This window comes from Haplochromis burtoni, unplaced genomic scaffold (assembly GCF_018398535.1).
Source record: "Haplochromis burtoni strain Fernald_Lab_line unplaced genomic scaffold, NCSU_Asbu1 Contig_50, whole genome shotgun sequence".
Classification (NCBI taxonomy): domain Eukaryota; kingdom Metazoa; phylum Chordata; class Actinopteri; order Cichliformes; family Cichlidae; genus Haplochromis; species Haplochromis burtoni.
The window spans coordinates 206,750-228,193 of NW_024582411.1; the positions used below are offsets into that span (position 1 = coordinate 206,750).

The window sequence follows — 21,444 nt, forward strand, 5'->3', positions numbered from 1 at the left end:
TAAACTCGAAGCCCCTTGAGAACTGGGGAAATGCCGGTCTCGGTGTAAATCATGACGTGTTCGCCCATCCTCCTTCCGAGGTATTTGATTGTACAGAGCCAGGAGATTTGAACACATCTGCAGTGGAAATTAAAATGGGATGACTCGTCCAACTGTTATCTGGAGGTGTTTGGAAAAAGTTTGACACACACGCAAACTTAAAAAGAAAAAGATCAAATTAATTTGAACGTGGGAAGAAGTTTAGATTACTTTTTTCTCTGAGATAAATGATGGAAGGAAAAGTTAGACAGTGATGAGATTTTGTATCTAATAAGCCAGTGATTAGCTGTAAATGTGGTGTTGCCTTTAAATTCAGACCTAAAATGAATATTCTTGTTTAGATTACTGTTATACAGAAAGGCCAAAAGGCTCCTTTTGTGTGTAAATTGATTATTAATTAATTAGTTAAAAAAAAAATTCTATAAAACAACCACGTATTGTGAGTAAAGTGTTTTGGTAAGGTTGTACTTTGATGCAGCATGAAGAAAGAATGAAAAGATGCATTTCTGAGTGCAGACCGACATTTTAGTGCTCAGTCTGCACTCTTTGTTTTCGTGTCTTGATCATTGCAGTGGAGCTGTCGTGCAGAAATTCATTTATTTTCAAAGCAGTTTAGTTTTTTTCTTTGTTTTAAGGTGGTATTTTTCCTGTCGATGGTTGTTTTCACTCGTACGCGGAGGCTGCTGGGTAGCTCGCTTTGTCCCTTAACAAGAATTTTACTGTGGTTGTCAGAAGAGCTCAGTTTGATGTATTTGTTACAGAGAGCTGGGTTGTGGCAGTGATGTTGACCGACTGCGACTGTGAGATAGAACATACTGTGTCTGCACTAACACAGCACTTCCTGTGTGGGAAGAGGTCCCTTCAGACAGGGCTCAACAGCCTCGACACGGCACAGCCACAGGCTTTTTACTCTGGCTGTCACCCCGCCCTCTACCCCCTTCCACCCCTTTTCATCACTTCTTTTTAACAACCCAGGAAATCTGAATCGTTGGAAACGTGTGTCTGAACCCGCAGCCTCCACCCAAATAGAGGTCCTCAGCTGTATGGTAATCAGGGCCAGCCATGAAAATGGCAGCGTTCTTTTCTTGCCAGAGCCCCAGCCTCACTCCTCCTCCTCCAGACAAAGAGTTGTTTGGACACCTGTTGAGAGCACAGCAAAGATTAGCGTAGCGCTGGGGAAGGGGAGGATCTCGGAGCGGTGGGGTTAACAGAGGCCAACAGTGACTGGGGATCACATTCCAGAGGAAAAGAGGGAGATGCTCTCCACCCTTAGTGATGATTTCTCCGCCTTTCCTCAGTCCTTGAAAAAGGAAATCAAATGGCTCTAGAGCATGTGGTAAAGGAGGGGCTTTGTGGCACAACGTGGTGGGAGTTGACCATTTCTATGTTATGAATGTGAACAAAATAACAAGGAGATAGTCAGACATTGGAGTGGGTTTAGCTTGACTTCTTTTGAAACTGAACACAGAAGGATTATTCTTCTCGTAGACATGAGGAACAGACGGGTCCTCAGTTGTGGTTACAGAGCGGGCAGTCTGAGAATGTCGCTGCAGCGAGCCGTAACACAAAATGCAACAGTGACAGAGACAAATGAGGAGGCTATATATGGACCTTTAAGTATGGCTAAATATTGTGGCACAGGTGTTTTTTTTACAGTTATGTTTATTTTCTATTTCCTACCCTTGATTATGCATTATAACGCTGCTGTGGAGCAAATCTCCAAAGTACCCACAGGTGTTGGTAATGACTGACTTGAATGGTGATTAAACCCAGAACTTGTCCCATGCTGTGACTGCAGGTTTTAATAAACACTACTACAGACAGCATCTAATCTAATGTATATATACATATATAAAAGCATCTTTTTTTATGATCCAACCAGTGTAGAGTGCTCACCAAAATGTGCAAATCAGTATAACTAAGGTTGCTCTTTTTCTTTAAAACTGTGGGATTTTCCATTTTAGGCTTTTCTCCTGCTCAAAAGTGTTGTTTCATTTTTATGAACAGTCTCCAGTGAGTGTGTGGCTGCTTCCTTTCTTCATGTGTCCTTCCTGTCTGTGTTGCAGCAGGGTGGCGACGATGCTGCCAGCCTGAACAACAGCCACGGAGGCCTGCCCAGCGCCGGCTCGACATCCAGCACAGAACTCAATCACCAAGTGGAAACGTTCAGAGGTCAGCTCCACCACGGCGTCCCACTCTACGATATCCACACGATTCGGTTTACGTATGATGTCTTACCTCCACATTTCTGTTACTAATAACAGGTCTTACTTCAGGCCTTCCAGCAACCCTGGAGCTGAAGGTGGAGAAACAGGACAAGGATGAGATGCTCGACAGCATCTCCACCGATAACAAGTCAGATGACGAGAGTGACAGAAGAGATATGAAGACACCCAGAGCAGGCCCACGCACAAGGTAAGAGGACCTTTCGATACGAAAACGTGTGAAACATTCTTCAGAAGTGAAAATAAGCTCTATGGCATGCTTTGAGATGGTAGAAACATGGGATAAGGCTGGAAAGGTTGTCTTTCATATGCGACAGGTAGTGGAAAATCTGATACATATCGTATTAACCTTTACTGTCATTATTTGATTTAAAATAGGCATGTCAACAAATGGGAACAAGAGCTGGGTAAAGAAATTCCAGAGGAGATGTGGAGAATACTGGATTCGGTGCTTTTTAACACCCCAAATTACAAGCAAACAGATAAATGTGAAACAGCCCTGCTGGAGATTATGGAACCAAACCATACTCACATGTTTTGGACATTCGGAAAAATAAACCCCCTTTTAGATAGTATTCATTCAGAGCTTGCTGAAATGTTTGGCTATACAATCCCATGATCATTTCAGATCCTATACTTGGATCACCTTAAAGGAAACATGCATCCAAAGACCAATACCTGGTTAACATTGACCTAGCACTGGCTAATGATCAAAACACTAAGCTACAGACAATGGGTGATTGTTGTTGTTGTGATGGTAAACTCAAATACAGACTGAAAATGAAAGAATATTTCTAAAAATCTGGGACAAACGGTTGTTATACAAAGTGAAGAAAAGTCAAAAGTAACAGAAATTATTAAAAGAGGCAGTTTTGCACCGACACACTAACACTGGCACTGTTCAGATGTTCATGTGCTTGTTTTATGTTTCCATGTGGCTACTTTTCGGTTTTATTTTGTGTTAGCTTAGCCACCATGTGTAGTCATTTTATATGTGTAAAGGAAGCAAATAAAATTCGGTTTTTTATCAGTTTGGTTCCTATGAATGGCACATTCACGTTCACATTAGACAAGTGAATACACTTCATTCATTTCCTCAGAAAGCCTGCAACCAAGTTAAAGCCGGGTGTCTGAAAACGGCCGGGACACAAACAAACAGAGACCTCCCCTAAGGGTGGGAGGGATAACCAGTCCTGTCAGGCAAATCTTTTGTCTCATTAACACATGCTTAAGAAACAACAGATTTCACTTGATGCTGAGGAGGCGGAGCTTCTCAGCGTCAAGTGAAATCGTTGTGGTAAAAACTCATGGATGTTAAATGAATTAAATTTTCTTCCTTCATGTTTATAGTTCATGGTTTAATCACTGTTATGTCAGATTAATGGTTTGAAGACCATCCTATCATTGGTGCAGATGACTGAATGGTGGCTGCGGGTTGATTTCTTCTCTCTGCTGCAGCATCACTGAAGACGAGGATCTGAATCCCGAGCAGAAGGCTGAACGGGAGCGCGAGAGGAGAATGGCTAACAACGCTCGCGAACGCCTGAGGGTGCGAGACATCAACGAGGCTTTCAAAGAGCTGGGTCGCATGTGCCAGCTGCACCTGAAAAGCGAGAAGCCCCAGACTAAACTGCTCATCCTCCATCAGGCTGTGGCTGTCATACTTAGCTTGGAGCAGCAAGTCAGAGGTCAGTGTTGCAGCGCTGCTGCGGCAATTAACTGAAATGCTACATCACATCAAATCACTGCTGACTCTTAAAAACAACGTGTGTTTTCATGCAGCGTTCCTGCAGGTGGTAATTTAGTTTCACTGTCACATCCAGAGCAGATACATGTGGAGTTAGAAAGGAAAAAATAGGGAATGGAGCTGCCAGAGTATCACAGACAGTAAAGAAAATGCAGGGCGTTTATTCAGCTCAGATGTTTCCCTGCAGTGCTGCATTTAGAGGTACTAAAATGAGAAATGATGAAAGATTTGAGGCGAAAGACAAACAAAGTAACGCCCTTTTATAACACCCTTAAAGCTTCGGTCTCTCTCTAAAATTTTATCTTAATTTTATTTTTAAAAAAGCTTTGACATGTGTTTAATTAAAGTGTAATCTGTGTTTCTGTGAACTCACAGAGAGAAATCTGAACCCCAAAGCAGCCTGCCTTAAGAGAAGGGAGGAAGAAAAAGTGTCTGGGGGCTCCAGTGATGCCCAACCAGCCCACACAGGAGTCCATCCAGGCTTGACCGACACATCCAACCCCATGGGCCACCTCTGAGACAGGTACTCTCACCTCTAATTGAGCGACACACACTGCTATGATGGTTTTCTCTAATAACTGAATAATCGGTCATCTCATGACAGCATGTTTTCTTTTTCTTTCTGCACTTTGATACCACGATAATTGCGGTCATCCTGTGTGTTTTCCTGGTTTAACTGATGTTTAGTTGATTACACAGGTCAGCATGATTGAATCATATTGACGCAGCATGTTTAAACCCAGCTAAAGTCCACAATCTTCATTTTTTACTTATGTTTCCTAAAATAAAATTTTTAACTTGAAGATGTCAAACTGTGAAATTCTTTCAATCGTTGTTATTTAAAAAGATGCAGATAGATGGAATATTCACTAAATTATTTAAATTTTAATAAAATCTCTGCTAAGGTTACCAGAAACCATCAATCAGTCACATTTCATGAGAGTTAAAGTTGCCAGCCATCACTAAGAGGACAAATTTTGCTGGCTGACTGGTCGCGCTTCCAGCCACGTGCGTGGCTGTGCTGAGCGGGGTTTCCCCCTCATGGCTGAGAGCTTTGTTAAACAAGGATTTGGGGTGAAATTGTGCACGGCTTATTTGCCGTTTATGCATCAGAATCTGTTCAATAAACTGCATTTTCCAGACATACTTTTAGAGACAGTGAAGATAACAAACAGTGGAAATATTGGAAAGTCTGGTTGTTCTTGGCCGGCGATCTGCATCTTTGGCTGGTTTTTCCTGTGCTGTGTCACTTTTTAGTAAGGCTCTAAATCAATGTTACCTCATTTAAAGTAAGCCAGTGCATTTTCTTATCATTTTTGGCTATTCGATCAACAAAACTGTATTTTGTATTTGAATAAATTAAACCCCTTTTTTATCCCTTATTTTTATTTGGAGGAAAAATCCTTTAATTTAAATGTTATAATTGTCCTTTATTGATTTATGTCTGATTTATGTCAGACTTTTTAAAAAATAAATATGTAAAACAGCAGGACTTTAATCACCAGCTCTAGTGCTGAAGCTAAAATTCGGATGGCCTACGCTCAGCTCCTTTGATGCGCACCTCTGATCAGTGCTCCTTCTTTGCTTCCTCTCCTCCAGATCAGAGCGATGCAGATCATTTCTGTCCCGTCTGAGTCGGTGACCTTGCTTCCCAGTGACAGACAGGACTCGCAGTTTGTGACACCAATTGGAGGAGACAGACCACTTGAAGCAAAACGACGAGTCTAACACAGTCCACTCCTAAGATTGAAGTAGAGCCAAGCGTCCAGCTCCCTGTGACCAGATTCCATTTGCAAATTTCTCCCCCACAAGAAAAAATCTTCAACACATATCACCGTCTGCAAGAAGTGTGTTGCTTCTGAACAATCAGAGACTTCGCAATCTCCTCCAACCGTATGTGGAAATTGCCTTGTGCCTAAACTAAATTGACGAATGCATTGTAACAGCAATTGTTTTTATTTGTCTGTTTCTTTGTTTTTTTCCTATTTATTATGTTATTGAGCTATAAAGTGTATGTCTAAAGGGAAAGTTAGGTCAATACAAAGAGAAGCATGCGGCTTTTCAGTCGATCTATAGTTTGCCAGTGTCGCCATCAACCCTGAGCACTCCACCCCGGGAAAATCTTTGAGTCTGAGATTGGGGGAAAAATGTTAGAGATTAATTTATTGGCCAGTTTAGACTGATATTTATACCCAACTGAAAATCATCACGAGCTGAAAAACAAAAGCACCCGTTTTTTAAATATAAATTTTTAAAAAAATTATATATTATTTATATTTTTGTTTTCCTCGTTCTGCCACTGGCCACACATGAAACCAAAACTACCTATGTTTGTTTCTGAGCAGTTTAGATCCGTCTCTGTGCTACTGACCGGCAGGTAACAGGTCCAGCTACAATAGCGTCAACAGCACGGGAGGTGACGCACAAACGGCAAACTGTAGCTTCACTGAAGGCTCAGATTTAATTGTTTTTTTTGTTTGTTTTTTCCCAGTAGTGAGCAGTGAAAATACAGAGGGCAAACTTTTTGCAAACCTTAGCATTCCCTGCGTATTTTAGTGTCTTAACTAAAGGAAGAGGCGACTCCAGCGCCCTCGCTTCCCTTTGCCATATAGTGTTAAACGTAAGCAGTGGCGTATGTTTGCAGATTCTTCCTCCGGACGTCAGCACAGAAGTGTTGGCTGTGTTGGCACAGAAGTGGCTTTTTTTCTTTTGAAAATGTGTTATTATTTTCTTGTTTCTGCCACCAGCTAATCAGAGATCTCCTAATGAAGACGTTCAAAAAAAACAAAAGTAGAAAAACACGCAAAAAAACCCCAAACAACACAAAACGACGACCACAGTTTCTCCTGGCCTGATCAAACATATCAATTTTCTTTCTGTTAATATCTCAAGACATTAAATTCTAATAAGCGCAGTTACTCCTGACTAAAATTTAGTTATGCTTATTTGTTGTAACAAGTCCTTTCTGTCCAGCATTATAATTTCCGGTTTTTAGCTAGCAGAGAAAATCTGTAAGTTATTTTCAGTGATGTTTTGATGGAAGCCATGCTATTCTCAGTATGGCAAAGCAGACTGAACATTTCATGGATTATTCTGAGTATCATTGAACTGTAGCATGATCATGATAATGAGGATGATGATGATGAACAAAAGCAGGATTTTTCTTTTTCATGTTCCAAGACATCGGTCATGGCTTTATTTCTTTTTCCCTATCCGTGTGCATGTGTTACGTTTTCCTTTTTTTGAGTCTTTTCGGTCTTAAGACTTGCTTTATATTCCATTTATTTCTTTGTATATTGCGTTCTATCATTATTTACACCTTAAACAAGGCTGCCGCATTCAGAACGAGTATTCTGTACGATAAAGGGACTTTGATTAGAATAAAGGATGATGAGTTTACAATTTAACAACCTCATTTTAGTGAAGAAGAATCCAAAAAAAGAGAGACCTGGTCGGTTGTGGTGTGTTCTCTGACTGAATGAGGCCTTGTTCATCATTTCAGTATTCATGATCTTGTATTCATGTCGGCAGACTTTGAGGGTAAACTGTGTGTCACTTCCGGCTCGCTTCCCTTCATTTGTTTTCTTTCTTTTTTTTTTAACTTCCCGTTCTTCCTGTATTTCTTTGCTCCTCTGTTTGCCAAGTTAAACTTTGCTGTATCCCCAGATGCTTTCCCTTGTATAATATATGAAAAAAAAAAAAAAAGAAAATCAAAAGAAAAAAAAACATTTGGCTTATTTTTCACTGTAGTTAGTCTTTTATACAATAATACTGTAAGAATATTTCTTGAATTCTAAATATTACTCTTTCTAGATTTTTGAAAGCAAAAGTTTTGAGTAAAAAGTTTCTTACTTTATTTTACTATATTAGATAGTAAAATGTACGGTTATTTACCATAACCTGTCCATTATCACAAAAAAGTTACAAATGGCATCTCAAGAACACGGCTGAACTGCTGCTCGTAGTTTAGTACTTCAAAAAGGCTCCGTATGAGCTCCAGATTCCTAAAAGCGCGACCTCCATCGTACTCCTCAGTCTCCGTTGTTGATTGATTGAAAAAAAAAAAAAAGGAAAAAAAAAGATTTGTTCTTGTGTCAAATAAAAGGTGTTGTTGATGCACATTGAAAAACTGCGGCAACAAGAATTTGAATTTTCTGTCATTTTCAAACAGAAAAACACGATGTATATAACATTTATGTTGCAATAAATGTGCCATCTTTTTTTAAACTCGATCGTATGTGCATTTATTTCGCTCATCTTCCTCTCCATATTTACATTTTTCCACCTTTCCATAACCTTTGTTGTGTTTTAACGCACAGGAAGGAAGAGCTCTGAAACAATGGGATTCATTTAGACTTCCTTATTGTTTTTGTTATTTTGTTTTTGAGACATTTCTACAGTGGATTTAGGCCAAATGAGTGTTTTATAGTATGTAACTCTTTTTTGAAAGTAATACCAGTGGACCATTGTAGTCTGTATGAAAAGTACTATGAATATATGTTTCTATTTTTAATAAAGTGTGATAGCAGCGTACTGTATATGTGCTGTGCTCCTACTTTTTCTTTTTTGCAAGTTCATTTATGCAGTATAGAGACAGATCCTCGTGCCTTAACCTCCTAAGACCTGAACTCTTCCATGGCATGCATTTTTAATTTCTCTTTGATATTTGGGCATATTGAGACTTCATTAATGTAAAAACAAAGAATTGCCAGATTTATTTTTTGACCTGATTTTTGTTTCTGACAAAAATGAGATCCACATATGAGGACATTTGTTTTCAATTTTGATAGAACAGTGGCAGGATAATGTCCTCGTAAGTGGATATCAGGCTCTTGTAGAGAAAAATGAGTGTTTTTAGGTCTAGACTCTAGACAACCCAAAATGTGATGTCCACATATGTGGACACCAGGTCCTAGGAGGTTAAATAATATTTGAATAAATTGTCTTATATTTTGACACAAAACAAAATGACCCACCCAGCACTGAAATTGAACTTCCACGGTCATGTTGAAAAGCACAAACCTAAACAGTTTTTTAATAAATGGCTTTAGTGGAAGTGTCTCTCTCTGTAACCTGCCGTACTCAATCTGCTACTTGTGCTGTGACTGAAGTTAATGAATCCCAAAAGCGTTGTGAAAATGCTGCTCTGAACCTGGAAGATTGTTGCTGTGCTGTAAATCTCAGAGCCTGTACATCTGCGCAGAATTATCTCCGTGCAGATGTAAGCATGGAGACCGCTCATTGCGTCCTGAGAGGTCTGATCTCGAGTCATTCGTCAGACTGAGGTGACAAAAGTGCTGACTGCCGTTCTGTCTGCGGTGAGCTCAGTGATGCGCGGTGGCCTTCCAGCGTTCCTCGCAGGGATAAACGGAGCGTGTGACTGTGCTGAGCTCTGGTGGTGGTGGTCGTGGGTGTGCATGTTTTCTGTAGGAGTGGGACCACCATGTCTGAAGGCTGACTTCCTGTCATGGCTGCTGGCTGAGCCAGCTGACAGAAAGTCCTTGGCTCACATCCTTGAATCTCAACCAAAGAGCCTGCTGCTCCTCCTGCGCTAACAGTAAGATCATCCGCCTCTCTGCCACTTTCAGGATGCACGCTGCACTGAACAGGCCTCTTGTCTTCTGTTTCACTTTCTAATCTCAGCTCTTTAACATTCAAGGCTTTTTGACCATTTCAACATAGTGAGGAGAACAGGATATGATATTCAGACATTTCACAGAGACACAAAGCAAGTGCTTATCTGTCAATAATGGAAGTTTTAGGCATAAAGTGTGGAAAACAAATACGACAGCACAATAGTAATTTCAAAGATTACTTTTACATGTACTCAAAACAACAATGTACTGCTCCTCCTGCCCACACCAGCTGCACAGAGATCCATTTTTTAAGCAGTTTTGAGTGATGGATAAAATACCTAGTCCTTGTTTTATATTAAGAAGGCCACAAAAAAGCTCCAGGGTTCTGAATTAGACACAAGAAGTCTGGTAACTTCCACAGTTTGTCTTTTTAGTATCAGATTCCCTCAGTAAGGAATCCAGGGACAACATCTTTATGAGGAGCAGTAAGACAGGGTGAAGCTTGATGAGGTTCACCTGTGTGTCTGTGTGTTAATGACCTACCTGACATTTGTGCACCCACTGTAACCTGCCAGATGTGCACTGATGGTGTAGTTAGTTATCTACACACCAAAGCTGGGAAGCAAGAGTGTCAGTAATACAGTGAAATCAGATCCAGAAAGTAGCATGGGAAAGGCACTTTATTAGGTACACCTTGCCAGTACCCAGTTGGACACCTTTTGCCTTCTGTCTTAATTTTTCATGGCATACATTCAACAAGCTGCTGGAAACCTCTGAGTTTTTGGTCCATGTTGACTTGACAGCATCACACAGTTTCTGCTTATCATGATGAGAATCTCCTGTTGCACCACATACCAAAGGTGCTCTGTTGGATTGAGATCTGGTGATCATGGAGGCCATTTGAGTACACTAAACTCCTTGTCATTTAAAAAAAAAAACAATTTCTGATGATCATAGCTTTGTGACATGGTGTCTTACCCTGCTGGGAACAACCATCAGAAGATGGCTACAGTGTGGTCACAAAGGGATGGAGATGGTCAGCAACAATACTCAAGTAGGCTATGGTGTTTAAAGATGCTCAGCTGGGACTGAGGTACCAAAAAGAAAACATCACCCACACCATTATACTACCATTGATTGGCTCATTAGATATTTGTGTGTACATTTTTAAATGGAGATCCAAGTCCAGATAGCAGCAAGGAAAAGATTAGCTGATGAATATAAATATGTGGGAACGCTAATGGATCCAAAACTGGCATTTGAAACAGAAGTGTTTTGTGAATAGAGTTTTATTTAATGTGGATATTTTAGGAATAATTTAACAATTAAATATTTAAAATAAAATTCCCACAATGGCTCGGTGACTGTGAAAAGATGAAATCAAAAAAATAAAATGCATCTCCACAATTGCTGCTACAGGTCAGTTGGGCTCACCTGCCCCTGGAAAACCTGCAGACCCCCTTATTGTATAATTGGGATAAGACTGAGGTGTGCACTGAGCATGCCCAGAGGTCCCAGCTGTGGCACCTCAGCGGAGAACAGAGCTCCCATTGTGTGCGGCTGTAACCCAACACAGTGGCTCAGATTAAAGGCTGCGGTGCCGCGTGGTCTCTGCGGACAAAAATATAAACAGTGGGCCACTACAAAGGCGAAGGGGAAGCTAGGCCCCTGGTTTAATGAAGTTTACACTGCAGTGGCAAGATCTATAAAAAGACAAGTGAATGCACTGTTTCTTTCTCCTGCCATTCAGGAGCAGCATGGATGCACTGAAAAGAGAGGCTGGGGGTGCTTTAAGCAGCACTCACTTTAATGCCACTCTGATTTGTATGACAGCTGTTATTTGTTGTTCATGGCATTGATTAGGCCCAAAGAAAATATCAGTTAGATGGGTACTGGTCACATCTAACTGATCGACCGACGTTAGTAATATTTAAACTAAACATGGTTCCTGTGTATTTATGTTATATTAAATTTACATAATATGGTTTCAAGTACCTTTCAAAGTTGCAACGTTTATTTCTTTCATAAATAAATATTAAACATGTGTTTTTCTAAAATTAGACTGCTCTCAATGTAATCTTCATTATCTTAAGTGACGATGAAGATTATATCCATAAAACATTTCAGTACAATAGCATTTAAGCCTCAAATACACCGGAGATCTTCAGCTTTACATTATCTCTTGATTGTTTTAAAGGTCATTTGTTCCATAAATTTTAAAACAGCCTGAGAAATAAGAAGCAAACTTGATGATTATTATTCGCATCTTCTTCTGTGGCTTGTTTAATAATATTTGTCTAGCATGTGGCTACACTTGCTTGCTACAGGTGACTGTTTATGATGGAAACTGAGCATCAAGCACAGCATCTCAGGATCACTGACACTGACTGTAATCCTGCTGTCGTTTATAGTTGCACAGTGCCATTGGCACCCCCCACTAAGAGCATGCTCACCATCACAGAGGCTGCACACAAACAGTATACACTCCCCACAATCATCAGCATTTTTCTAGCATATCTGCTCAGCATAATAACTAGCTCATGCCTTTTAAATCACTCTCTGAGATACTCATTGTTGACTTTCTGGTGATGCGTTTAGGTGCAGTCAGGTGAGCTTACTATCCACTAGATGACGCTCTCGGTTTTTAAAGACATTCACTTACAAATTGGATTTATGCGTACATTATGTAACGTGGGAAGTTTTCCCAGGAGTCTATGTCACAAAACTTTTAGTTTGTTTTAGAAATTAATAGAAATGTACAAACTTTTATTGTGTTACACTACATGTCAAACACATTTTTGAACTACAAGGAGTTAATAAGAAGGAAAAATTTATGAATTAATTATTTGTCAGGTGTCACCTCTGGCTACAATACTCCCCGCTAGTGCAGGAGCTTCTAAAAACCGAGCTGAACCGAGCCGAGTCGGTCCAAACTGAGTGGGGCCTGGGAGTTCGGGGGTAGTCTGTGTGAGATCTGCTCCAGGACCAGCGGACTGCTTTTGAGTGGGTGGGCGGGTAAAGTGCGCTTGTTTGAGGAGGCGGAGCGGCCCGGAGGCTCAGAACGTCCTTCTGAAACGGTTCTCACTCACTCTCAGAAAACAACTCAGGACCAAATAAGTTAGCAAAGTGCGGCGCGGGCACTTTGCAAAAGAGTTTAGCTTTTAAAACCGCTCGAAGAAAACTTTTTTTCCAAACCTGGGATAAGTGAGCAAGCGAGAGCAACGACGCCGGTGAGTAACTAACTAGCTATCAGTAACTGTCCTGTGCGCGAGACTCTTTAACAGCCGTTAAACTCAGCCGGAGGAGAAAAAAATTAAACGAATAGAAGGGCCGCTTATTTTTCTACACAGCTCGTTTACTTCAGGTGAGTGGTACAGGTGAGAAATAGGTGAAGTAAAATTTGAAGATGGTGATGTGTTTCTGCCACCTGTTGCACTCAGCAGCCAAATAACGAGAAACTGCGTCAAATCAAAGCGCTACCTCTTCACTTTGGCTAACGAGCTACTGTATGATTTCAGTTCTCAGATCTGCATCCAATTAACTGTTTTTTATCTGACTTATGTTTACAATTGCTCCTGTAAGGTCACGTTGCTTCTACTGTACCTGCCGCTAGAGATTAGTGAACTCCCATTCATGTTACGTAACCTAATAATAGTTTCCCACCGTTTAAACCCTCACAGGCAGGTTTGTTTCCAACTTTTTCCAAAGTTTGGTCCCATCTGGATTTAGGTGTTTTGATATGTGAGTGGCTACAGGTGTTGACACAGAAAAAGACAATTTTTTGCACTTCACCCTCGCTTGCATCCTAACTTGCACTCTGGATGGACATCACAGGCAGCACAGGGGTCATTGAAGGAAGCACCGACCCTGTGTAGGACAGTGAGGCAGCTCACTGAGAGTTTCCTCCTTTTTGGAGTGAAAAACACAATGGGAGGAAAAAGTAACACACTTGTTGGAGCCCTTGTGTGCCAGATACATACACTGAGCATAAAAGGGTCTATTGTGTCGTCTCAGGCTTTAATCTGGCTCATCCTCCCTGACAGGACACCTTACCTCAGCCTTTCTCTCCTCCCGTTTGCGTGTGAAACTGAGTAATTCTGGCTAATTGGCACATCATGTCATTAGTCTAGTGGAAACAAACTGGAGTTGAATCATCTTCGTGGTTTGCTAGGAGTGGCCCACAAAAGTTTCTTGCAGTATTTCATGGTGGAAACTTTGGCTGTTTATAAGGCAAGATTTTATTTAGTTTCATTAAGTTAAATGCTTCCCAGGTAGCTGTTGTTTCATGCCTTACATGGCAGGTGTGTATTTGTGTGTGTGGTGGTGGGGGGGCATTTACACATTTGATCAGTGAAGAAATACATGGGGATCAGGGTGGTTTTTCAAGCTCAGCTAAATGCCTTAGTTTAAAATCTCCTGCCAGATAAGATAACCAGAGATGAATGTCTCTTTTGGCTTATCTATCTATCTATCCATCTATCCATCTATCCATCCATCCATCCATCCCCTTCTGCTTATCTGAAGGTAGTGGCAGTGGGCTGAGCAGGGTATTACTGACTTCCTCTTCCTTAGCAGTGTTATCCATTTCCTCCTGGGGGATCCCGAGATGCTCCTAGGCTGCGTGACATATACTAGGAATGTCAAACACACCAGTACTGGCCCATTGGAGGCTCCAGTTGGTCCCACTGGCTTCAGTGAATGTGTAAACTGTAAAGACAGAGGGCATACATTTAGGACTTAACTTTCTTTTAATTAAGTTTTAAATTATTCTTAATGAAAGACATTGACAAAATTAGTAGGAGACAGATTAACCAGCAAATTTTTTTTTTTTTTTTTTTTTTTTTTAAATTAGTATTCCATCAAATAAAGGTTCCTGTTTTTCACTTTTTTTAAATTACAGGACAAAGTTGGTTACTGGTTTCTTTGAGTTACTGCAGTAGAATAGTACAATATTGGAAGATCTCAAAGGAAGTGTGTTATTTCATATATTATTAAAGAGTAGTTACACTGATCTGACCCACTTAAGAGCAATTTAAAAGGACATGTAAAATCTCCCCAAGGAGTTCTTTGTTTTACCCAGGGTCTCCCCCTAGCTAGGCATGCCTGGAAAACCTCCAAAGTAAGGCATCCAGGAGGCAGGTGGTTGAACTACCTTAGCTAGCTCTGTTCATCTGGTAAGGTAAACCAGGGAGGAATCCACCATTTTGCTGCAATATCCACTTTCTAGCAAATTAGAAAAACCTGAAAATAGACATGTAAAACAGCCAAATTTACAGGTGCATTGCCATGAAACCCCTCATAGTACTATGTTTTCAAAATGATTATCTGTGTCCACAAGTCTGTCTTGACCCATTTCACACTTATGTGATACATCCTGCTTTTGCCCTTTCTTGTCAGTCTTATCAGTGTCCTCCTTCCAGGCCCACCTCTGTCCATCTTTGTATTGTAACATCAGAAAAGGATGCTATCAGCAAGACAAACAGGAACACATTGAAAGGCCATTGTCCAGTGAAAAGCACATGGTGGCTGCTGATGGCTTTGTCTCCACTGGCTTCCCTGAAAAACACCGGGTGGCTCACTTTTAATATTTGTACACAGTTTGATATTTATTGCCAGCTGCGCTCTCACGGTCTAGCTGCAAATCTGTCAGCTTTGACAGACCTGTAGTTATTATGCATGTGACAGAAAAGGGCTCGATAACATTTTGTTGCCCGCTTTTCATGACTTTTCCCAGGGCTGCAATTAACAGTGTCATTTACAAGGCTCACCTGTGCCGTTTGTGCACACAGACAGAGAACTGAACCCAACACCTGCTGAAGTTATTTAGACATGACAGCTTTGAGATGTTTCCCTGGTTTAACTCATTCATATTCATGATGATACCTTTTAGCAGGTGAAGAGAAAGGCATAGTCTTTGTCAAGCATGGTAAACAGTCATTTCGTTATATCATACCTGTTAGTCACACACTTGTGAGGCCTTGCTAAACAGTACCTGGCTGTTTCTGTTGTTAAAGAATGTGGCAGAAGTTGACTCATCTCTTGAGGGATATTATGGTTTCTGAGATGTTACAGGCAACACAAGGGGAGGGCACTGTCTTCATTTGGTTAGAGCACATTACTTGAGTAGTTTGACACAAAGGTCTCTCCTGCGAAACAAGTAGAATAGAAGGAATGCAAGACAAGAAGGGAAAATGAAAGCTAGAACAATAAAGTTTCATTATTGGCTGAAAGTACATCTAAGGAATGTTTGTTGATGTCGCTGAATTATGTAGCATCTCATCTCTGACTAATCCAGTGCTTCTAAATCTTCTCCTTGCAGAGGTGGGCCAGTTGATCCAGGGAGAGGGATTTATTTTCCTTCTGCATTCCTGATGGAGTCATACAGAGTGTCTGGCATTCCTAGCAGTGGACCACAGCGGGGCTACGCTCAGCCATCCCGCCCTTCCAAGCCACAAAGTAATGGAGCTGGAACATATGGTCTCAGCATCCGAGTCCAAGGTATAGATGGACACCCATTTGTGGTTCTCAACAACCAGGATGGGGGTCCCCACACTTATATGGACCCCAGAGGTAATGGCTACATCGACACAGAAGACTCTTTTATCAACAGCTACGATGAGTATGACTTTAGACGTGGCAAAGAGGCTGAATCTAACAGCCCCTTTGTGGAGTACAGGACTCAGAAGATGTTGCATTATACTGGTCCCCAAAATGGTGTCACAGAATCCCAAGGAAAGAAACCATCCTCCCTTCTGAACTTCCAGAAGCACCCTGAGATACTACAGCCGTATGATCCAGAGACCAACTCCCTGAACCTTGAGGGTTTCAACAGCCTTCCTTCAAGGCCTGACACTGGGAGCCAGCCCCAGAGTTGGTCCCCAAGATCTGCAGCATCTCACCGTAGGGCATCAAGCCTTGACCGGAAAAAAGATGCCACGCCGCTTGAGAACAGACAACCTACATCCCAGAGTGTGAATGAGGCAGGCTTTCCTAAGCTGAAGCCACAGCTCACTCAGCCTCAGAGCAGGCCACAGTCACAACTGTCTCAGCCACAGATCAAAGCTCCTCTTACCACCCTGAATCCAGCTCATCCCAAGCTGACCTCTAAAACTCCACATCAACCAGTTCCTCCAGCCCAGCCTCAGCCCTCCACTGTGTCGAGCCCTAGGAGCAGTGCCACCTCCAGCCTTGAGCGCACCCCTCGTGAGCCTGATGTCCTTCCCCTGCGCAGGACTGATTCCAGCGAGCCAATTCTTCAGCCTTCTTCCCGTTCCCGCCACTCCTCCTCATCTTCCACCTCTAAGACGCCAATGGATGAACAAATGGAGGCCCTTTATGCAGACACCATAAACCGTCACGAGAATCGTCGCTACATCCCTTTTATGCCTGGTTCAGGCAGAGATATTGACACAGGCTCTATACCCGGTGTTGATGAGCTCATTGAGAAGTTTGACGGCAAAGATGGCACTCAACGCAGAGGCAGGGCGGGGCGCAGAAACAGGATCAATCCAGAGGACAGGAAGCGCTCACGGAGTGTTGATAGCGCCCTCGGCCTGCGAAATAGCTCTAGCTACACGGAGCTACATCAAGGCACATCCAAGGAGCATGTCCTGCTTCCCTCACAGCTGAGGATGCAGAAATCAGCTGGAAGTCAGGACTCCTGGCTCTTAGATCACGTTGATTCCAGATCTCATGCCACCAGTGCACCTGGCTCCCCACAGAACACCATTTCTAAAGGTGTTGGCTCTATACAGGGTTACAAAAACCCTCAGACTCAGTCCTCTTCTCTATCGTTTAAGATTAAAGCGAGTGAGGAAAGTGAAAAGGTTTTGACATCATCACTGTCATCGTCATTATCCAGGCCATCTTCTTTAGCAAACAAAAAACCCGGGACAGACGCGGACGTGCAGGTAAAATGTCAGACCATTATCACTGCATCCTACATTTGTTTGTTTTAAGTTATGTTTCGTTTTAATTTAAAGTAAAGTAGCATTTTTCAAAATATGATCTATGAGAGAAGTGTTCCTCTCTTTTATTTTGTTAAGATCTCACTCTCTCTTCCTGACATATCCAGGCAACACCTGATCTCCTGAAAGGTCAGCAGGAGCTGTCACAACAAACAAATGAAGAGACAGCAAAACAGATTTTGTTCAATTACCTTAAAGATGGGTAAGTCTGAACTTTTTCCCATACAAAATGTGACCAGATATTGTGAAAACATCTTGACTCAAGAACTGAGTGTTGTTCACACAAAGTAAGAAACCGTTCTGTGGAAGTAAATTAATGTGCCTTTTTTATCTGAGCTGGACTGTTTGTGATAAAAACGAAGGAATGTGGTCTTCGTACCCTCCCATCCAGGCTGTGAGCGATCCAGTTGTCTGGAATTTGTTTTCCTGCAGAATCCCACTTTTAGTCAGCTTTGTTCTTTGTGTAGTGTGAAATAATGAATAAAATCCTGTCTTTCTGTAGAGGAGACGATCTGTCTCGAAAAAAATTACATCGAGTTTGCATTTAGGCTATGGATACCAGCGAGTCTTTCAGTAGTTAAACATTTAATACTGTCATCAGTAACAATTTCATGGAGAAAGTTACAGTTAATACAATCACTACAGTTTCTGGATGTGTTATTGAATCGGGGTATTGTAGAAGTCGAACAGGAAGCTGTTTGGGTGTGTCGGGCAACAGGTCAGGAGCCACAGGACAAATGAAAGGAAGCACAGATGGAAGTGCAGGGGCTGAAATTGAACTACATTCCCAAGGCCCAGAAGAAAAACATGCAGTAACAGGGGTTATAACGGTTTAATGAAAATCATGTGTATGAGGAGAGGGGAGATTTAAGGGGTTTGGCTTTCAGTGTCAGTCTCACCATTTATTGAAATAATCTATCGCTGCTGTCAAGTGAAAATGGCGCAACTTCAGTTTTGTTGATTTTATGTTTTCACCCGAACTAAAGGATTAAATGTTCTTCTGTGACTTTAGAAAATCCCCTGATCGTTGGGCCTTCAGACATCTGTTGATGATCTCAGAAATGGGCATTGTTCAACGCCGAGGACCAAGCTGCTTTTTAAACTTAGGAGAAGTTGAAGTTGGAGGAAATTGATGTTTTTTTTACTATTTAGAACAATGGGTTAGTCTGTTAGTTTTTAAAGACATTTGAAAATAATAGGGCTGGTGTAGAAACGTTGTGGGTGTGGTTGTCCTTCTACCCAATACTGTAAATCCTAGCTTCTTTCTCATCACCATCTTTTGTTTCAGTAATTATTATATTATTTGGGCGGGTGGCTGTAGCTCAGGAGGCAGAGCCAGGCCTGTGTGAATGGGTGACTGAGGCATGTTATATAAAGCGCTTTGAGTTCTCAGGTAGGGTAGAAAAGTGCTGTGTAAGTGCTGGTCCATTTACTATCTAAAATAAACGAAACTTAGACCTGACTACAGAAATTTACTTGCGTTTTTTATTGGAGTAGGAATGGTGAGATCTCTTAGCCCTTGTAGCCATTTTTTAAATATATAATAGAAAAAACTGAAATGTATATATTTATATAGCTGCATTTTATATACCAATGTAGTTCCGAAAATAAAATACACTGCCTATTTGGATTGTGTTTATGTGTCTAACAGTTTATTGGATGGCTATAATGGCGCTGTTTGTGCTGTGAGGTGTCACTTCCAGGCAGCATGATCCTTTCTCTCCCCTTCTAAGGAGGGGAATAAGCTACTGTTTTCCCAGAACAATCTGGGATTAACTTCTGGCCGCCACAACGTTGAAATAAAGTTTTTGAAACCTTTGATAAGCAGAGTGTTTTAACGCAACTGTCTGTGTGCACGTCTGCAGGAGCAATGATAATGATGAGATGACGAAGAAAAAGGTCAACGTTGTGTTTGAGAAGATACAGACATTGAAGTCTCGGGCCACAGCAAGTGCGCAAGGCGACAACAAAGTAAGGCCATTTTATGTCATTCTGCTTGTGCACAGTGGCAGTCTACAGTTACAGTGTTAAATGCCAACGAGATGTCAAACAAGATGTCATCTTTATGCATCTTTATATCACAATTGGTGGTGATTGGGGTGGAGTAAAAGAGCAGCACCAGCTTAATTCTTTAGTCTGCCTACCATTAAATGAGTGGGAGATTAGCCAGACTGGTTTCATTATTAAAATTCATTTTTATTTAAGGCGATTGATGATTAAATATTGTGTGCTTTCATGAGATGTTAACACCAAAGCTGTTTACTGTTACCCGAAGATTATTTAATTTATCAGGGTACTACTGTCCAAAGACCTAGTCTCCATTTGTATTTGTAATGGATTAATAAGAAATGAGCACCTCTAAATTGTTTGTTTTCTCCAGGCCCAGGATCTTGCTGCTCAGACCAAAGCTCTGCAGGAGCAAAATGCTGAACTGGAGAAAGAAATGTCTGAACTGAAAAGAGAACTAGAGGAACGAAGCATGGTAAGAACAGTGCGACTGTCTCTATGACCAGCTTGTTTATGTTGGTTTTATTGCTTAACTTGTTGTTATTTGAGAATATCCTTTAATCAAGGGTTTGGCTGAAAAGGAGCTTTACAGGATTACTGTTCAACTAGCTGAATTTAAAGACTAGTGTTTGGGTGTAGCATTGACTAAGCGTAGTACAAAGGCTAACAGAATAATGCAACAAATAGGCTACTCCCTTGAAAACTCATTATTTAGTTGATCTGTTAGGTAAGGAATTAAATAAGAAGCTAAATAATCAAATATGGATAGTGTTGGCCAGGCGTTGACTTTGGGGTAAAATATGTGCCATTGATATGCTGATGGTATATCAATGGCACTGCTTGCTATACTTAAAACACGTCCTGTAATCAAAAAACGCTGAATCCTCAAACTTACTTTCAGCAAACAATAAATAAAAATGTTAATTTCAAATGCTAAAGCTTAGTTTAAGAAATGTAAAAGACTAGATGCGTGTCTCTACTTAAACACACAAGCTGTAATAACCTTGTCATTTTTACTTACAGAAAAATCAGGCTGACAAAAGGACGGCTGCAGATTTAAAGGAGCTGCAGGAGAAGATACAGCAGAGCATGGAAGAGTACAAGCACCTGAAGGAAAAACATGCCAAAACAGAAGCTGACCTACAGACCACAGTGGAAGAGTAAGCGTAAAGGAGTTGCAAATTGCCTCCTTAAGAGGCGTATTAAATAAAATATTTTATAAGCAGTTAATTTCAAATAGATAAATGGGTATTTTTTTTGTCAGCTGCCTCTCCAGTGACTCTCTCATCCTGCAGATGAACTCTGACTTCACCGTGTTGGATTGCAGCTTGTGATGGTAGACTATTGATTCTCCACCTGCTGCTGGTTCTGGTAAGAGTGATCCCACAGCTTTCAGTGGATCACCAAATCAAAGTCTACCATCATCAGCTGCAGTCCAACACAGTGATGAAAAAAATGACAAAATGTTTCACCTTAAGAAATTAAAAAAAGGTAATTTTTAATAAATGGCAGAAACACATCTTTAAAAAGTTGGGACAGGGCCATGTTTACAGCTGTGTAGCTTCTTTTAACATCAGTCTGTGAAAACATCTGTGAACTGAGGACACAAGTTTCAGAACTTTTGCTCAGCAGTCCATTTTCCATTTCATGATACACCAAATGTTTCAGTTGATGATCTGGACTTTCGACCTGCAGGGCAGCAGGTTCAGCACCTGGACTCTTCTACTATGAAGCCATGCCGTTGTAATAGATGCAATATGTGGTTTAGCATTGTCTTGCTGAAATCCGCAAGGACTTGACTAAAAAAATAAACAAACCCAAAAGTGATCTGGATTTGAGCATGTATTGCTCAAACACCTCTTTAAACCTTTCAGTATTGATGG

At 41.1% G+C, this 21,444-nt stretch overlaps 2 protein-coding genes across 9 annotated transcripts in view; both read left to right on the top strand.

Annotated features, from left to right (window-relative positions):
* tcf12 (transcription factor 12) overlaps nucleotides 1-8,238 on the top strand; it is an 86,677-nt gene extending 78,439 nt beyond the window's left edge. For 2 of the 6 annotated variants that reach the window (XM_042220517.1, XM_042220521.1), the window contains 5 exons: nucleotides 2,109-2,211; nucleotides 2,304-2,454; nucleotides 3,723-3,952; nucleotides 4,387-4,534; nucleotides 5,611-8,238. In XM_042220517.1, coding sequence (XP_042076451.1) covers nucleotides 2,109-2,211; nucleotides 2,304-2,454; nucleotides 3,723-3,952; nucleotides 4,387-4,529 — 627 coding nt within the window. In that variant the 3' untranslated portion in view covers nucleotides 4,530-4,534; nucleotides 5,611-8,238. Of the gene's footprint in view, nucleotides 1-2,105; nucleotides 2,212-2,303; nucleotides 2,455-3,722; nucleotides 3,953-4,386; nucleotides 4,535-5,610 lie in introns of all 6 variants that reach the window. The other 4 variants (XM_042220516.1, XM_042220520.1, XM_042220518.1 and 1 more) reach the window with 3 other exon arrangements.
* A 4,270-nt stretch (nucleotides 8,239-12,508) lies between these two features.
* Nucleotides 12,509-21,444, top strand: part of cgnl1 (cingulin-like 1) — a 34,220-nt gene continuing 25,284 nt past the window's right edge. Inside the window, exons 1-6 of one of the 3 annotated variants that reach the window (XM_042220522.1) lie at nucleotides 12,509-12,817; nucleotides 15,907-17,497; nucleotides 17,662-17,756; nucleotides 19,420-19,525; nucleotides 19,935-20,036; nucleotides 20,585-20,721. In XM_042220522.1, coding sequence (XP_042076456.1) covers nucleotides 15,959-17,497; nucleotides 17,662-17,756; nucleotides 19,420-19,525; nucleotides 19,935-20,036; nucleotides 20,585-20,721 — 1,979 coding nt within the window. In that variant the 5' untranslated portion in view covers nucleotides 12,509-12,817; nucleotides 15,907-15,958. Of the gene's footprint in view, nucleotides 12,818-12,846; nucleotides 12,952-15,906; nucleotides 17,498-17,661; nucleotides 17,757-19,419; nucleotides 19,526-19,934; nucleotides 20,037-20,584; nucleotides 20,722-21,444 lie in introns of those variants that run through there. The other 2 variants (XM_005929593.3, XM_005929594.2) reach the window with 2 other exon arrangements.